Genomic DNA, 13,841 nt, shown 5'->3' with positions numbered 1-13,841 from the left:
GGGTGGGCTGGCAAGACAAGGAGGGACATGGAGTCAGAAGGGAGCTGGCAGGTGGAGGCCTGTCACTTGGAGGACGCCCAGACCCGCGGGCCCCCGGCCACGTGCTCCGCGTCCTCGAGCAGCCTTCGTGTTGCTCCCGCCCTTTCCCTCTGACGCGTTGCTTGTGCTCTGCAGAAAATGGCTGCTGGTTGGAGCCAGGCTGTGGGAACTGCAAGTGGTTAGTTAATCTCCTTCCTCCACTTGGCAGCTTAGGAAATGCTTCCACGCGCCTGTACCTCCCAGTACTCGTGGAGCTGCAGCAGGTGGGCAGAGGCGAAGCTTCTCCTAACGTCCCCTGGGTGGTAACACTAGACAGGAGGGCAAGGCCTTCCTTCCGAAGCACGGTGTCACTGACGTGGCGGTGGCCTCTCTTGGCCACAGCAACAGGACGTCGCCTTGTGAGCGCGGGCTGTGCCGTAAGGTGGGGCTCGGTGTCTTACGCTGAGGCTGGGCTAGCGCGTCTGGGCACTGTGGTCCCAGAACTCAATGCTGGCAGTTTTGCTCTCAGTGTTTTGTGTGAAATGCGCCACCATTTATTCATCTAGTGTCACTGACACCACATGGACTGGCCTTGGGGACCAGACGCTGAGATGCTGTCCAATGTGGGCAGAGCCCCCGCCGGGCACGGCGAGTTGCCTTCACAGTGGAGTCACGAATGTTCTCGCCCTCCTCCTCCTTCCACGGCTCTCTCCTTTGCCCGGAATTTGCCACCTTGCTGTGAAGCAAATTCCCCCCAGTTTTCCACCGGTAGCCCCTCAGCGGAGCACCTTGTGGGATGAAGCGGCGGCACTGGCTGCACCCCCTTATTTGGCCTTTCTTTCGCGCAAGCCTCCTCACGGGGCCGCAGTGAGAAGACGCCTTGGCACACGCGATCTGCGGTCAGACATTAACCAGGCGCGCTCAGAATAATCCCCCGTACGTAGCCTCACTGTGTGTTTCCTTTTTGGGTTTTAAAAGATGTACATCCAAGCCTATAAGACCAGTAACCTGCGGATGAAGATCATCAAGAACGACTTCCCCAGCCACCCCCTGCACCTGGAGGGCGCCCTCACCCGGAGCACCCACTACCAGCAGTACCAGCCGGTCGTCACGCTGCGGAAGGGCTACACCATCCACTGGGACCACACGGCGCCCGCGGAACTCGCCATCTGGCTCATCAACTTCAACAAGTGAGTGGGCGCCCGGCCAGGCCCGGTGTGGCCGGGGACGGCTGTCCTGGCTGAGCTCGAAGTCTCGGGCTTGCCGTGCACAGAACCTCCGGCCACCCAGGTGACCCCTGCAGGAGGCATCTGGAGAGCTGACACCACCCGGGCATCAAGAATCAGGCTGAGCCCCCACAGTGGGCCTGGGTGGCCTTGGGCGGGGCACCTGACCTCTGGGGGCCTCCCTTCCCCCGTCTTTGGGATGGGGAGGCGCTACCCGCAGGCGTGCAGTGGGATGGGGTGGGATGACGTGCGGCAGGCGTCCCCCGGACCTGGCGTTGCCAGGTGCTCATTAGATGGCAAAACCCCTGGGTGTTGCTGTCACCACTTTACAGAGCGATGAGGCTCGGCAAGTGATCAGGCCGAGGGCATCAGACAGGGCTTCGTGTATTTATGTTCCGGTGTTTTCTGTGCGCATCGCTTACCTGCCATAGTATTCCTGTGAGAAAGACGTTATCAGACGTGGAAAATGAGACCCAAAGAGATGAAATGGGCCCTCCAATCGCACTGGACCCGGAGGGGCCGAACCGAGGTCCTTCAGACCCTGTGACCTTTACAGCCCAGCGAGAGGACGTCCTCTCCCAGCCAGTGCGGACGCTGGGACCCGTCCGGGGGCTCCTCTCTCAGCGGGAGCCACCTTCTGTCCCTCTCCTTGCCCGGTGCACTCAGGCAGTACCACAGCAGGGTCCTTCCACACGCCCCTGCAGAAATGGGGGGCCGTCTGGTGGGGACTCTTGGGTCTCTCTCTCTCTCTGACGTGCGGAAGGCCCTGTGGCCTGGACATCCTCGCCTGTGACCTGCCTCTACTTCCACTCCCAGGGGCGACTGGATCCGAGTGGGGCTCTGCTACCCGCGAGGCACCACCTTCTCCATCCTCTCGGATGTGCACAATCGCCTGCTGAAGCGGACGTCCAAGACGGGCACCTTCGCGAGGACCCTGCAGATGGAGAAGCTGGAGCACGGCCACCCCGGCAGGAGCCACTACTACTGGGACGAGGACTCGGGGTGAGTGGGCGCCCCTGGGCTGCAGGACGGCGGCTTGGCCTCGTCTCGTGCCCGGCCTTCCCAGTGACGCCGGGAACGGCCACGTAGCTGGTGCTGGTTAATGTGACACTTTCCTAGGCACGCACTGGGCCGTGTGCTCTAGTGACACTTTAACACTATTAAGCTTTGGGATTAAAACAAACACCCTATTACATACACGTGGGCTTTAGGGACTATCCCCATTTCAGGAGAAAGGTGAAGGCAGTAACCTTGGGATCCACGAAGCACAGTGCGTTATCCCAAATCCTCACCACCCGCGGGAGCAGAGGGCTTTATCTCTGCATTAGGGAAAGAGAGTGACTTGCTGGCCCACCACAGCACACAGCCGGCGGCGCTGCGTTTGGGCCCGCTGCTGATGGCGCCGTTGAGAACAAAGCTTCCCAGTTCTGCCCCAGTTTTTCCTCCCTGGCCCCAGGCAGCGCCGAGCAGTTGCGGCCCCTGAAGCTCAGGGCGTGGCAGGCAGGACAGGGCGCCTCTCTCCGTGGGCTGAGCCCGTGCCCGGCCCACCGATCAGATCAGCCCTCGCCGCCCCGGGACAAAGTGGACGAGGGGCTGGGCGGAGGCCAGGAGCGTTTAGGAAAACCCTCCCGTGTGAAAACCGGAGGAGGAGCTGGATCGCCCCATGTAGCGGTAGGAAGTATTGTGATTCAAAAACCAAATGCGAGGCCGGGCGCGGTGGCTCACGCCTGTAATCCTAGCACTCTGGGAGGCCGAGGCGGGTGGATCACTCAAGGTCAGGAGTTCGAAACCAGCCTGAGCAAGAGCAAGACCCCGTCTCTACTAAAATTAGAAAGAAATTAATCGGACAACTAAAAATATATATAGAAAAAATTAGCCGGGCATGGTGGCGCATGCCTGTAGTCCCAGCTACTCGGGAGGCTGAGGCAGGAGGATCGCTTGAGCCCAGGAGTTTGAGGTTGCTGTGAGGTAGGCTGACGCCACGGCACTCACTCTAGCCCGGGCAACAGAGTGAGACTCTGTCTCAAAAAAAAAAAAAAAAAAGAACCAAATGCAAGGAAGGTGGCATTCCCGTGACACCGTCCACGCAGGTTTCTCTTCTTTTAGCGTCATGGGAAATGGGATGCTCAAAAGATGGGAATTTTTCAAATGGAAACTGCCACTAAGCAAGTTCAACCGCTTTGATCAAAACGTTTAAAATCTATGATTTGTCCCCTTATCACCTTAAGCAGGCTTTGCCACGTAATTCAGCCTTTTTGCTGGCGGCTTAGCTGATCAATATGCCTATCAACTGATAGGCTGGGCTTCCATGCAGTGACACCCTCCGGACGGGCTGGGTCGTAGGGTGCTGTCTCCTACGGAGAAGGGCTCCACACTCAGGCTTGTTGAACTCTCAGGGCTGTTTTTAGTCTTTCTGCCTTAAAAATTTGTCATGATCTCTTTCTCGGATGGACAGCGGCCGGCCACAGTGGCTACCGTCCTATGTGTTACTGGCCGGGACACTTTGACGACCAGCTTGTTGTAATTAGGGCAAAATAAAAATAAGTAGGGAGTGTGTGGAATACATAGGCTCTGAGTCATCTCTCAGTGTTGCCAGGTTACAGAAACCCTGGATAGCTGAGTTTACCAGCTGCCATCTAAGCAGGGATTATTAAATTACGAATCCATGGGGTACTGACGGGGGACAGCCCTGAAACATGACCTGGTCGCAGCCAGGATCTGAGAGAGGCTGGCAGGCATCTGTGCTGCTCTCGTACCTGCCAGGACCGCACAGGTCAGCCGACTGCGACAAGTCCAAGTTGCAGGTCAGAGCTGGGAGGGCAGCTGCTATCTGTAAAACGAGAGGCGTGGGCGAGGTCTTTTGGGTCCTCCCGGTTCAGATAATCGGCTGCACTATGGCAACAAGGAAGCCCCAACACTGTCAAGTCTTGTGCGGAAGCCCCAGGACCAACCCCACTTCTGCGCGTTGGTGCTGGAGGGTTGGGAGCCTCCAGGGGAGACGTGGCCGTGGGCAGCGCCAGCTGCTCTGAGCCGCGCAGGGCACAGAACGCAGGTGGGGTGCGCTCCGCTCTCAGCCCTGGGCGTGGGACCCTCCAGCAGTTTCTACTCCATGCAGGGATCACTTGGTGCAAGAAACACAAAGTTCTTGATGCGGGTGGCTTGCAACAGAAAGCCACTGGAGGGAGCTCAGACAAAGTGGCCGTGCTCCTGAGGGGACACCAAGGCGTCTTCAAGACGCACGAACCCAGCCAGGGCCCTGGGTGGAGGTGGCCCGCCCACCTCTCCCTTCTCCCTTTCTCCCCACGTTCCCACGCGTGCACACGCACCGGCCTCTCGTGTCAGCCCCCTGCTGAGTGCCGCCACCCTCTCCCAGTCCCTCAGCAGGCACGTGGCATGGAGTGGCTGAGCCAGCCCACTCCACGTGGCCTTCCCGCCACGCACCAGCCAGGAGTTGACAGCACCCGCTGGGCCTTGAGAGAGGGGGACTCTTCTTGGTTACTAGGCAGCCAATCCGTGGCCCCTCTGTGGGTCCCACGTGGGCCCCGCTGTGTGGTGGGCACTGGGGATCGTGGCAGTGTGGAGCAACCCCAGCGCTGTGGTCTGATGAGGCTTGGGGCACGTCTCGCAGAGAGGGTCTGTGCTAGATAGGCCGCGTGGCGTCTTCTTACGTGGCAGACGTGGGACTCAGCCTGAAAGCATTTTTCTGAGCTAAAGGAACAGTGGCCACGAATCCCAGGTTACTGCCATGGCTTCCTCATACTCTGACCCCCCCGGACCATGGAGCCAGCTTTCGTCACAATAATCACTTCTAACAAGTTATAAAATTATGTTTGGGATAAATCATGGTTTGGAGAAAACCGGAGTTAGGAAGGCAGAGAGCATTCCCTCGCCAGGCACAGCGATGGGGACCCAGCTCTGTCACTTCCCGGCTGCGTGGTCCTGGGCGCGTCCCTGCACGTCTCTGAGCCGCGGTTTCCCGGCTCAGGTCAGGACGCCATGGTGCGGACAGGACAGGACTGAAGATTCAGTGAGATAAAAGCCGACGTGCAGTGTCTGCCTGGCGTGGCAGGTGGCGCGTGCTCAGAACGTAGCTGCTGTCATGACTGGCTTTCCTCCAGTGCATTTTTTAAAATTTCTCCGACTGCACATGACCCTCTGGTGGACACGGCTCTGTCGTAAAGGCCTGCGGGGTCTTAGCGCGTAGCAAAGGACGCGCGCGCAGCGCGTGCGGGGGTGGCGGGAGGAGGCGGCGGCTCGAGTGCGAAGCTGAGGCCCAGCCACGCCCCTGTGTGCAGGCTGCTGTTCCTGAAGCTGAAAGCACAGAACGAGAGAGAGAAGTTTGCCTTCTGCTCCGTGAAAGGCTGCGAGAGGATAAAGATCAAGGCTCTCATCCCTAAGAACGCGGGCGTCAGCGACTGCACGGCCACGGCCTACCCCAAGTTCGCCGAGAGGGCCGTGGTGGACGTGCCGATGCCCCGGAAGCTCTCCGGTCCGCAGCTGGTGAGTGGCAGCCGCCGTCGGGCCCGGACACCACGAGCGGCTCAGCTCCGCGAACCCCTTCCTGAGACGGGGGAGGGCGCGCCGGGGGAACGGCCAGGCCTGACCCCGCCTGACCCCGCACGGTTCGTTCCCTCCCAGAAGACCCAGGACCGCTTCCTGGAGGTGAAGATGGAGAGCACCAGGCAGCACCTCTTCCACTTGCGCAGCGACGTGGCCCACATCGAGGTGAGTGCCCCCAGGCCACGGCAACAAGTCTCCACAGACGGGCGCCCCGGTTAAAACAGGGACGGTCATTCCCTCCCAGTTCAGGGCCTGAAGTCGGGGCGCTGGCGGGCCGGTTCCCCGGGACCCCTGAGGGAGCCTGTGCGGTGTCTGCCTCTGCGCCTGTCTCTGGATCTAGGGCCTCCCCTGTAAACCCTAGACGATTTCGTCCCGAAATCTCTCACTTAACTATGTCCGCAAAGACCGTTTCCAAACAGGTTCCCGGTGGGCGTATGTCTCGGGGACCACGATTCGGGCCACCGCAGAGGGCTCTACGGCACGGAGCGGGGTTGATGCTTTGAACGGCTGCGCTGCAGCTCGGTCTTTGCCTTCTGCCCGGGAACCGCCCAGGCGGAGAACCTGGGGGCTTCCCCCTCACCGGGCTGCCGCGGCTCTGCAGGTGGATGGGCGGAAGTACCCTGGCTCGGAGGACGGCATCCAGGTGGTGGTGATCGACGGGCGCCAGGGGCACGTGCTGAGCCACACGAGCTTCCGGAACTCCATTCTGCAGGGCATTCCGTGGCAGCTCTTCAACTACGTGGCAGCCATACCCGACAAGTGAGTCCGTGCCTCTGTCCCTGGCGCTGGCCAGCGGCACAACAGACCCCTGGGTTCGGGCCCCTCCCTGTCCCTGAGGCCGTCATCACAGACCGGCCTGAGAACGCCCCGGGAGGGCCCGCAGTTGCCTGCAGGTCCCGGGTGCTGCCCAGGGAAGGCGCCCAGCCCGTGGGCTCCACGCTGGAGCCGGGCTGCTGGGAATGTAGGTCAGGCGAGGCGGCCAGGACTGTCCCCTTAGGACTGGGAAGGCTGCCCTGGCCCTCGTCCCTCCTTGCCGCATGCGCTCCCGGCATGATCTCATCCCTCCCACACCTTCGGTGCGATCCAAACGCTGGCGGCTCCTGACATCTCTAGCCCAGATCTCTTTCCTAAGCGCCAGACGTTCCGATCCTGCTGCTACTTGGAGAAGGCCCCCTGGACGTCTCGTAGGGAACTGAACTCCCAGCCTCTCTTCTGCGGCCCTGTCTGTCCACCCAGCCACGGCCCGCTAACGCGCCCCCCTCTTCCAGTCGCCCCAACCTGAACCCATCTTCCATACTGGCTGCTGGCGTGAACTTCTCAAGTGTAGGGGCCGCCTGTGTCCCCTCCTTAGCAGTCTTTGGTCATTCCCCACCACCTTGCAGGTCTAGCACACACATCACCTCCTTAGTGAGGCCTCTTCCAATCCAACCAAAAAGCTGCCTCTGCTAGAGCACCACGCACAGCAGGACTGGCGGACACGCCTGTGGCCCCGCCCAGAGCGCCGCCTTCCCGACACTGGGGCCGCGTCTGCTCACTTCTGCATTTCTAGCACAGAACCTGGCCCTTCAATGGTGTGGAATTCACTCAGGAGCCACAAGCTGGCGGAACGTCTAAGTGCTTGACGTGATACCTGCCACATAGTAGGTGCTCAGTAAATAGTCACTGAATGAAAACAAATGCACTTCCCAGGTGCTGCCTCTATGCTGGGCAGGAGGTGAGCAGGACGCTCTGTGAGAATCTGGAAAGCAGATTTGCTCAACCACGGCTACCCCCAGCCCCAGACGCTTCTGTGGCATTATGTTTTCATGGGCAGATTCAGACAGAAGGACGAGATTTACTAATTTTGGAAAAACACGTTTGTCATCTAGCGATCAGTAGTTGTCATGCCTTTTTTGGCCAGGGGACTTTTTCTGGAAATGAAACAGGACCCAGAAGCTTGGAATAAGAACCTAGAACTGGGCTGCTGTGTTCGGAACAGCGTGGGAGGCTCCTTTCAGCCCGGGCCACAGCCCCCATGCACTTCCCCGGGGGAGCCCTAGCGGGGCAGCTAGGCGTGGGCTGCGCTGGGTACCAGACAGGAACCAGCACCACCAGAGCCCTCTCTGGAAAGCAGCAGGGACTGGGCAAGGCAGGTCCTGCTCCGCCCATCCACAGGCCACCACGGGGCTCAGGGGCCCAGGGAAAGAAGAGGGCAGCTGCTCACACCAAAAACATCGAGGATGGCTTCCTGGGGCTGCCTCTGCCCTGCCACCCTACGGGAGACCCCGTGCCGGCTGGCGCAGGGGCTCAGAGGCCACGTGGGACGCACACTAAGGAAAGAGGGGCGCCTCGTGTGACAGGCAGGCTTCTGGGCCGCGTCAGCAGGCTGTGGTGGCACGAGGAGTCCATCTCCCTGTGCCGCTGCTGTGGCTCGCCCAGGTCCCATCTAAAGGGCGTGACCTCCGCTTGAGTCCACCCGGCGGGAAGGCTGAGCTCCGCCCAGGGGCCGTCAGCTTCCTTCTGAAATGGAAGGAGGGGGAAACGTCTCCCGGGAACAGAGGCAGAAGCCAAGTCGAGGATGTGTCTGCGGTGGGCCCCCTCGCCTTAGCGGGTCTCACCCAGCTGACCCTTCAGGCCTCCTGCGGCAGCCTCTCCTCCCCCGTCCTGACTGCCCGCAAGCTCTCTGCCCTTTAAGAGCTTTTCTGCAGCTCCCAGTGGGACACAGACAGGGCGACGACAGGTTCCAGAATCCCATACAGGTTTTCCACGTCTGGACTGCGGTCTGTGGTCACGGGAGCTCCTTAGGGATGTGAGCTGGCAGCCCCACCGAGCCTGCGCCCGTTTCGGTTCCTGAGTGGGCGCTCACTTCCTGCCATCTGGCCACCCGCCGCGCCTGCCACGAGGCTGTGTTCCCAGACGTTAGACTGAACACGTGCGTCACCTGAGGAGGAGCAGACATGCCTGTTCCCAAGCTGGACTTGTGAAAGTTGGGCTTTGGGCTGGGCACATGCCGCTCACACGTCTGCCCTCCCAGGCACAGTCCCCTCAGCAGGTCCTCTCGGGCCTTTGTGACTAGTCGCCTCGGTCTCTCCATCTGCAAAATGGAGGCCGTAACCCTGCCCTGCTGACCTGGGAGGGCGGTGACACGAAGGCAGGAGGTCAGCCCAAGCACGTGGCAGCTACACGGCGCTCTCCCCAGAGAGGTCTCAAACCCGGCCACTCCCGCAGCTCAGGGCGCTGGCTCTGGGCTACGCAAAGAGGAAACCCGGGCTCTGGGAGAGACCTAGCATGGGGCTGCTGGCCCCTTAGCGTGCCCACAGTCCCCTGGGGAGCTTGTCATACGCAGATTCCACGTGGAAGGTCTGCTGCGGGGCCGGTCTGGGGTTCGCAGGAGGTCCCAGGTGACGCCAGTGTGGCTGGTCCCCCAGGCGCCAGTGCCGTCGGGGGCTCCTGGGTGGCTCCATGGTTTGACAGATGCTCTGGCCCTCCCTCCCTCGCTGCCCTCCTCCTGGGCCGCTCCTGTGGTGGGCTTCCCCGTCCCCATGCTCCTGTCCTGCCCAACGGGGCTGGGAACACTCACACGAGGAAACGCGGGCTGAAGTCCTGCCAGGAGCCCTGTCCTGGCGCAGGTGCCGGCCTGGATGGCGCGCTCTGCCACGCACCCTGTCCTGCCTGGGGACAGACGTGTGAAAGCACGAGCCGGGCCAGGCTTGGAGAAGGCCACGGGCGCCAGCTCTGGCCGGCTGCGTGGGAGGGCGCTCAGATGCGCGTCACCGCACGGAAAGAGCCCGTGGGCTCGGCCCGTGGGAGAGGCTGCCCTTTGCCGGATCCCTGGCCAGGCCCCGGGCACGGCCAGCTCGGGTCCCACCACCACACTCCACACCCTCCCCAGGCCCCTGGCGCCGGTCTGCTCGCTCACTGCGGCCATCTAATCCGTTTCTTCTCGCTCAGCTCCATAGTCCTCGTGGCGTCGAAGGGAAGATACATCTCCAGAGGCCCGTGGACCAGAGCGCTGGAGAAGCTTGGGGCAGACAAGGGTGTCAAGTTGAAAGGTAAGGGCGTGGGCTGGGCCTAAACTGCCCCCAAGCTGAGGAAGGCACAGGCCGGGCACGGAGGCTGCTGTCCTTTGCTCAGTCCCTGCCCTGTCCCACGAAGCTGCGTTCGGTCCCTTGCTCAGACCCTGCCCTGTCCCACGAAGCTGCGTTAGGTCCCTTGTTCAGTCCCTGCCCTGTCCCACGAAGCTGGGTCCGGTCTCGGAGGCCTCAGCACAGCGCGAGGTCTACCGCGACGGACGGGCCGGTCGCCACCTATTTACCGCCCTGCACTGCAGCGACTCCACTTTAACTTGCGACCAGACGCTGAAAGAAAATCGCTGGAGTTGTTCACTCATCTGCTCAGCAGGTGGGCTGGTCACTCAACCAAGTGTCATCAGACGTGGCTCCGTCTCACCCCTGTGCAGCTCTTGCTCCCCCGACTGGCTGGGGCCCCACGCCCTGCTCAGCACCCCAGCTGGCGCCCGACCTCTGCTCAGCCCTGTGCCGCTGGCAGAGCTCCGACTGGCTCCTCTGAGACAGGCACAGGGGAGACAGCGAAAGCCCACACAGTCCACCCGGCTTGTCCAGGGTCACGCCGCGCGTCTGAGGTCAAGCCCAGCGCAGACTTGCTGGACGGGAATGTCCTCAGAGACTAGATTCAGAGAGTCCTGGGGGAGGCGGCGAGGGCAGGAGAGCACCCCCACAGAGGGTAGGGGTCGCTGTGGCTGCCGTCGTGTTCAGCCGTCCTCCGGCTGACGCCGTGTGACTATCTCACCGCCCGCTAACCGCCTGAGCGGTGGTGCTGTTATTTCCGTGTCAGATGGGGGCGCCGAGAACGAGACAGTTAAGCCACGTGCTCAAGGTCAGGATTCGGAGCCTCATCTTCCCTATGCAAAGCCAGGCTTCTTAGCTACTTCACCATCCTAACTGCGGAAAACTATGGGATGTCCATCCCAGACAGCAACGGGAGCAAAGTCAGTCAGAGAGAGCGGCGGCCTTCAAACCAGCCAAAGAAGAACCCCAGGAAAAGAGAAGCGTCTTTTCCAGCCCAGGCCTGGAATTATTCTGGGGCCTCTGTCTTTTAAATTCAGACCCTGTTGCCAAACGCTGACGTGTGCAAGGTGACCTAAGCCGAGTGGCGCTCACCCGGGGTGACAAACATGTGCCGCCTGCCAGGCCGGGCTGTTCCCGAATCTGGACGAGGATCCCACGGCCCTGGGCGCTCAGGCTCTGCGAGGACGAGCGTGCCTCACGGGCTCCCGGGGTCCAGAGTTCTAACCTGGGCTGCACCGTTTACTCCGTGGCCCCGGACAAATTCCTTCACTTCTCAGAACCTCCTTCCAAAGCCACAGGGTGACAGAGCCGGGGAAGGGACCTGGCAGACCAGTGCCGTCGTCTGGCAGATGGGGACACCGGGCTTCAGAGAGGGGCAGGGACTCGCTAGTGACAGTAGTGTCCGCTCAAAGGCAAGCGGGTTCCTGGGGGCGTCCTCCCTCGCGGCACGCCCCATCCCCTGCTGTGTGCGGCTGTCCTGGGCAAAGCGGAGCCACACCTGCCCAGGTGGCCACGGGGCACACCCCATACGCACAAACGTCAGGGACCGTCGGCCAGGCAACGAGACCTGCCCAGAGGGGCGCAGCGCAGCGTGGCGAAGGGGGGCCTGGTGGGGCTGGGGAGCCTGGTGGGGGTGGGGCGGCCGTTATCGGAGGGGTCTTACTCACGCAACCCATCATTGCTTTCCAGAGAAAATGGCTTTCGTGGGCTTCAAAGGCAGCTTCCGGCCCATCTGGGTTACTCTGGACACCGGGGACCACAAGGCCAAAATTTTCCAGGTCGTGCCCATCCCTGTGGTGAAGAAGAAGAAACTGTGAGGACAGCCGCCGCCCGGTGCCCCCGCGGTGGACTGTGACGGCGACTTTGGCGGCAGCCCAGGGCAGGATGGCTGGTCCCCCCAGCCCTGCCCAGCGGCTGCCTGGGAAGGTCACGTGTCGGCCCTGATGGGCGAGGGACGGACATCAGGGACCCTGGTGCTGCCACCTGCCCCTACTCAAACGTCTACCTGCAGCCCCGGGGGCGGCGCTGGCCCCTGCAGGGAACCTTCTCTCTCCTGCAGCCTCTTGGGTGCTTCTCCCACCTGTGCCTCTTCAGCAGGGGTGTGGGGGCCACGTGAGGACACCTGTGTCCTGCTGGCTACAAAGGTCCCTGACCCGCTAGGACGTGGCCCGGAGGGCTGGCCATTCGCGGGTCCCTGTGGTCCCCGTAGACACGAGGCCGGCTTTAAGGCAACCTTTATTCCTGTGAGCAAGAACCAGCCTCACGGGAGTAGGAGCGCCGTGCAGGCAGCTCGCCGCAGGGAACCGCTGCCCGTGGGAAGGAGGCGAGCCCTGCCTCTGGCCGTGCCCCGCTCTCAGGAGACCGGCGGCAGGCTGGGACTGGGACGAGGTGACTATCAAAGGCCCTTGCAGTTCTGAGATTGCAGAAGTCTGCGGCATTTCACGTTGTCCCTGGAACCCAGCAGTAGCTGAGGACATCCAGGATGCCGGGTGCCCCGGGGCACACGGGGCGGAGCCGTGAGGACAGCCCTGGCTCAGGCTTGCAGGCTGCTGGGCGGGCAGTCAGGGCCACGCACCCCGACGCCAGGCACAGAGTCACAGGGAGGTACAGGAGAGACCAGTGCCCGTCCAGAGGGAGGACTGCATGGCTCGGTGGCCGGGAAGGCTTCTCGCAGGAGGCGGCAGTGGCGCGTGCAGGAATGAAGGGTGGGTGCTTTGATGGGGAGAGATGAGGCAGCCTCTGCAGTGGCTCAGGGTTGAGCCCTCCCTGCCGCCGCCTGCCGAAGCTGCTGACCACAGGGCCACCCTTTGCCCTGGGCTCGCTGCCCTCCATGGCAGAGGGGAGGAACGGGCTGGGCTGGTCATGTCCACAGCACCGAGGGATTCGGTCCCCAGCCAGCCCCGCCTGTGCCTCAGGGAGGGTGGAAGCGGGTCCCCAGGGGTGAGCCTGGGGCCTCATCCACACTCTGCCCAGGGAACCGAGCAGGGGAGCCCCTCAGAGACCCAAGGATGTGCTCACACCCACGGAGCTTGTGATTTCAGAGCCGCAAAGGGCCTTAGGAGAGATCTAGTCCAAAGCCTTCGTTGTACAGACAGGGAAAACGGGACCCGACAGGGGAAGAACCACACGGCCAGGGCAGGGCCCCGGGAGCCCCAGCGCGGCTCCTGCTGCCACATCACACTGCCTGACAGCCGCCCAGAGCACCCGGCACTCCCACGGTAGCTTCCGGAAATGGGGACAAGTCCCCTTGAGGAGAAGAAAATGATCAGAGTGATAAGTGGCCACTGCTGTGTCCTTCCTGCCCCTCTGCGCACAGCCACCCGCCCTCCCCTGGGTCCCCGGTGCCACGGCCTCGCCCGACGTCCCCAGCCGCGTCAACCCACCGGTGCTACCTGGCCCTGCAGCTCTGCTGGCCCAGCAGATGGTGTCAGGCACCAAAACGTCTCTGGTGAGCCAGCCTGGCTGATGTCGGGGCCTAGACAGCTGCTGGGCCCAGCCCTGGTCCTGTCAGCTACTGCCTCGTGCCCTGCTCGCTCCTGGGCTACTCCGGAGAGAGCCGAAAGGCTCCTATCTGTGGCTCATGCTCGCACACGAGGGTCCCCCCGGCTACATTTGTCCCCTTTCCAGCCCGGCTGCACATGAGGCTCGGCCTAGAGTCCCCCGGGGGAGCCAACTGCCAGAGGCTCTTTCCCACCAAACCCGTCTTCCAGCCGCTGGGAGGTGACAATGGGACTCCGCCTTTTAAGATATGGCTGCTCAAAGGCCAGAATCACAGGAAGGACCTCGTCCAGGGAGATTAGTGGTGACGGTGACGGGAGGAGTTAAAATGACCTCATGTCCTTCTTGTCTAGAGTTTGCTGAGTTTTCAGACTCCTTCAGTGCAAGAGTCTCACACTGTGAACCACTCAGGATGTGATCACTTCCAGGTGGCCAGGAATGTTGAATGTCTTTGGCTCAGTTTATTTCAAAA

General features: G+C 61.9%; 1 protein-coding gene across 1 annotated transcript in view; it reads left to right on the top strand.

Annotated features, from left to right (window-relative positions):
- The window catches only part of CEMIP (cell migration inducing protein, hyaluronan binding), a 60,888-nt gene extending 48,690 nt beyond the window's left edge, over nucleotides 1-12,198 (top strand). The window contains exons 22-28 of the mRNA XM_012659103.1: nucleotides 997-1,208; nucleotides 2,061-2,246; nucleotides 5,540-5,744; nucleotides 5,883-5,969; nucleotides 6,406-6,563; nucleotides 9,735-9,835; nucleotides 11,561-12,198. Of these exons, the coding sequence (XP_012514557.1) occupies nucleotides 997-1,208; nucleotides 2,061-2,246; nucleotides 5,540-5,744; nucleotides 5,883-5,969; nucleotides 6,406-6,563; nucleotides 9,735-9,835; nucleotides 11,561-11,688 (1,077 nt within the window). The 3' untranslated portion in view covers nucleotides 11,689-12,198. The remainder of the gene's footprint in view (nucleotides 1-996; nucleotides 1,209-2,060; nucleotides 2,247-5,539; nucleotides 5,745-5,882; nucleotides 5,970-6,405; nucleotides 6,564-9,734; nucleotides 9,836-11,560) is intronic.
- The last annotated feature ends 1,643 nt before the right edge of the window (nucleotides 12,199-13,841 follow it).

This window comes from Propithecus coquereli, unplaced genomic scaffold, assembly GCF_000956105.1.
Source record: "Propithecus coquereli isolate 6110/MARCELLA unplaced genomic scaffold, Pcoq_1.0 Scaffold599, whole genome shotgun sequence".
Classification (NCBI taxonomy): domain Eukaryota; kingdom Metazoa; phylum Chordata; class Mammalia; order Primates; family Indriidae; genus Propithecus; species Propithecus coquereli.
Note: the sequence above shows the minus strand (reverse complement) of the source record. Positions and strands in the feature narration are given on the sequence as shown.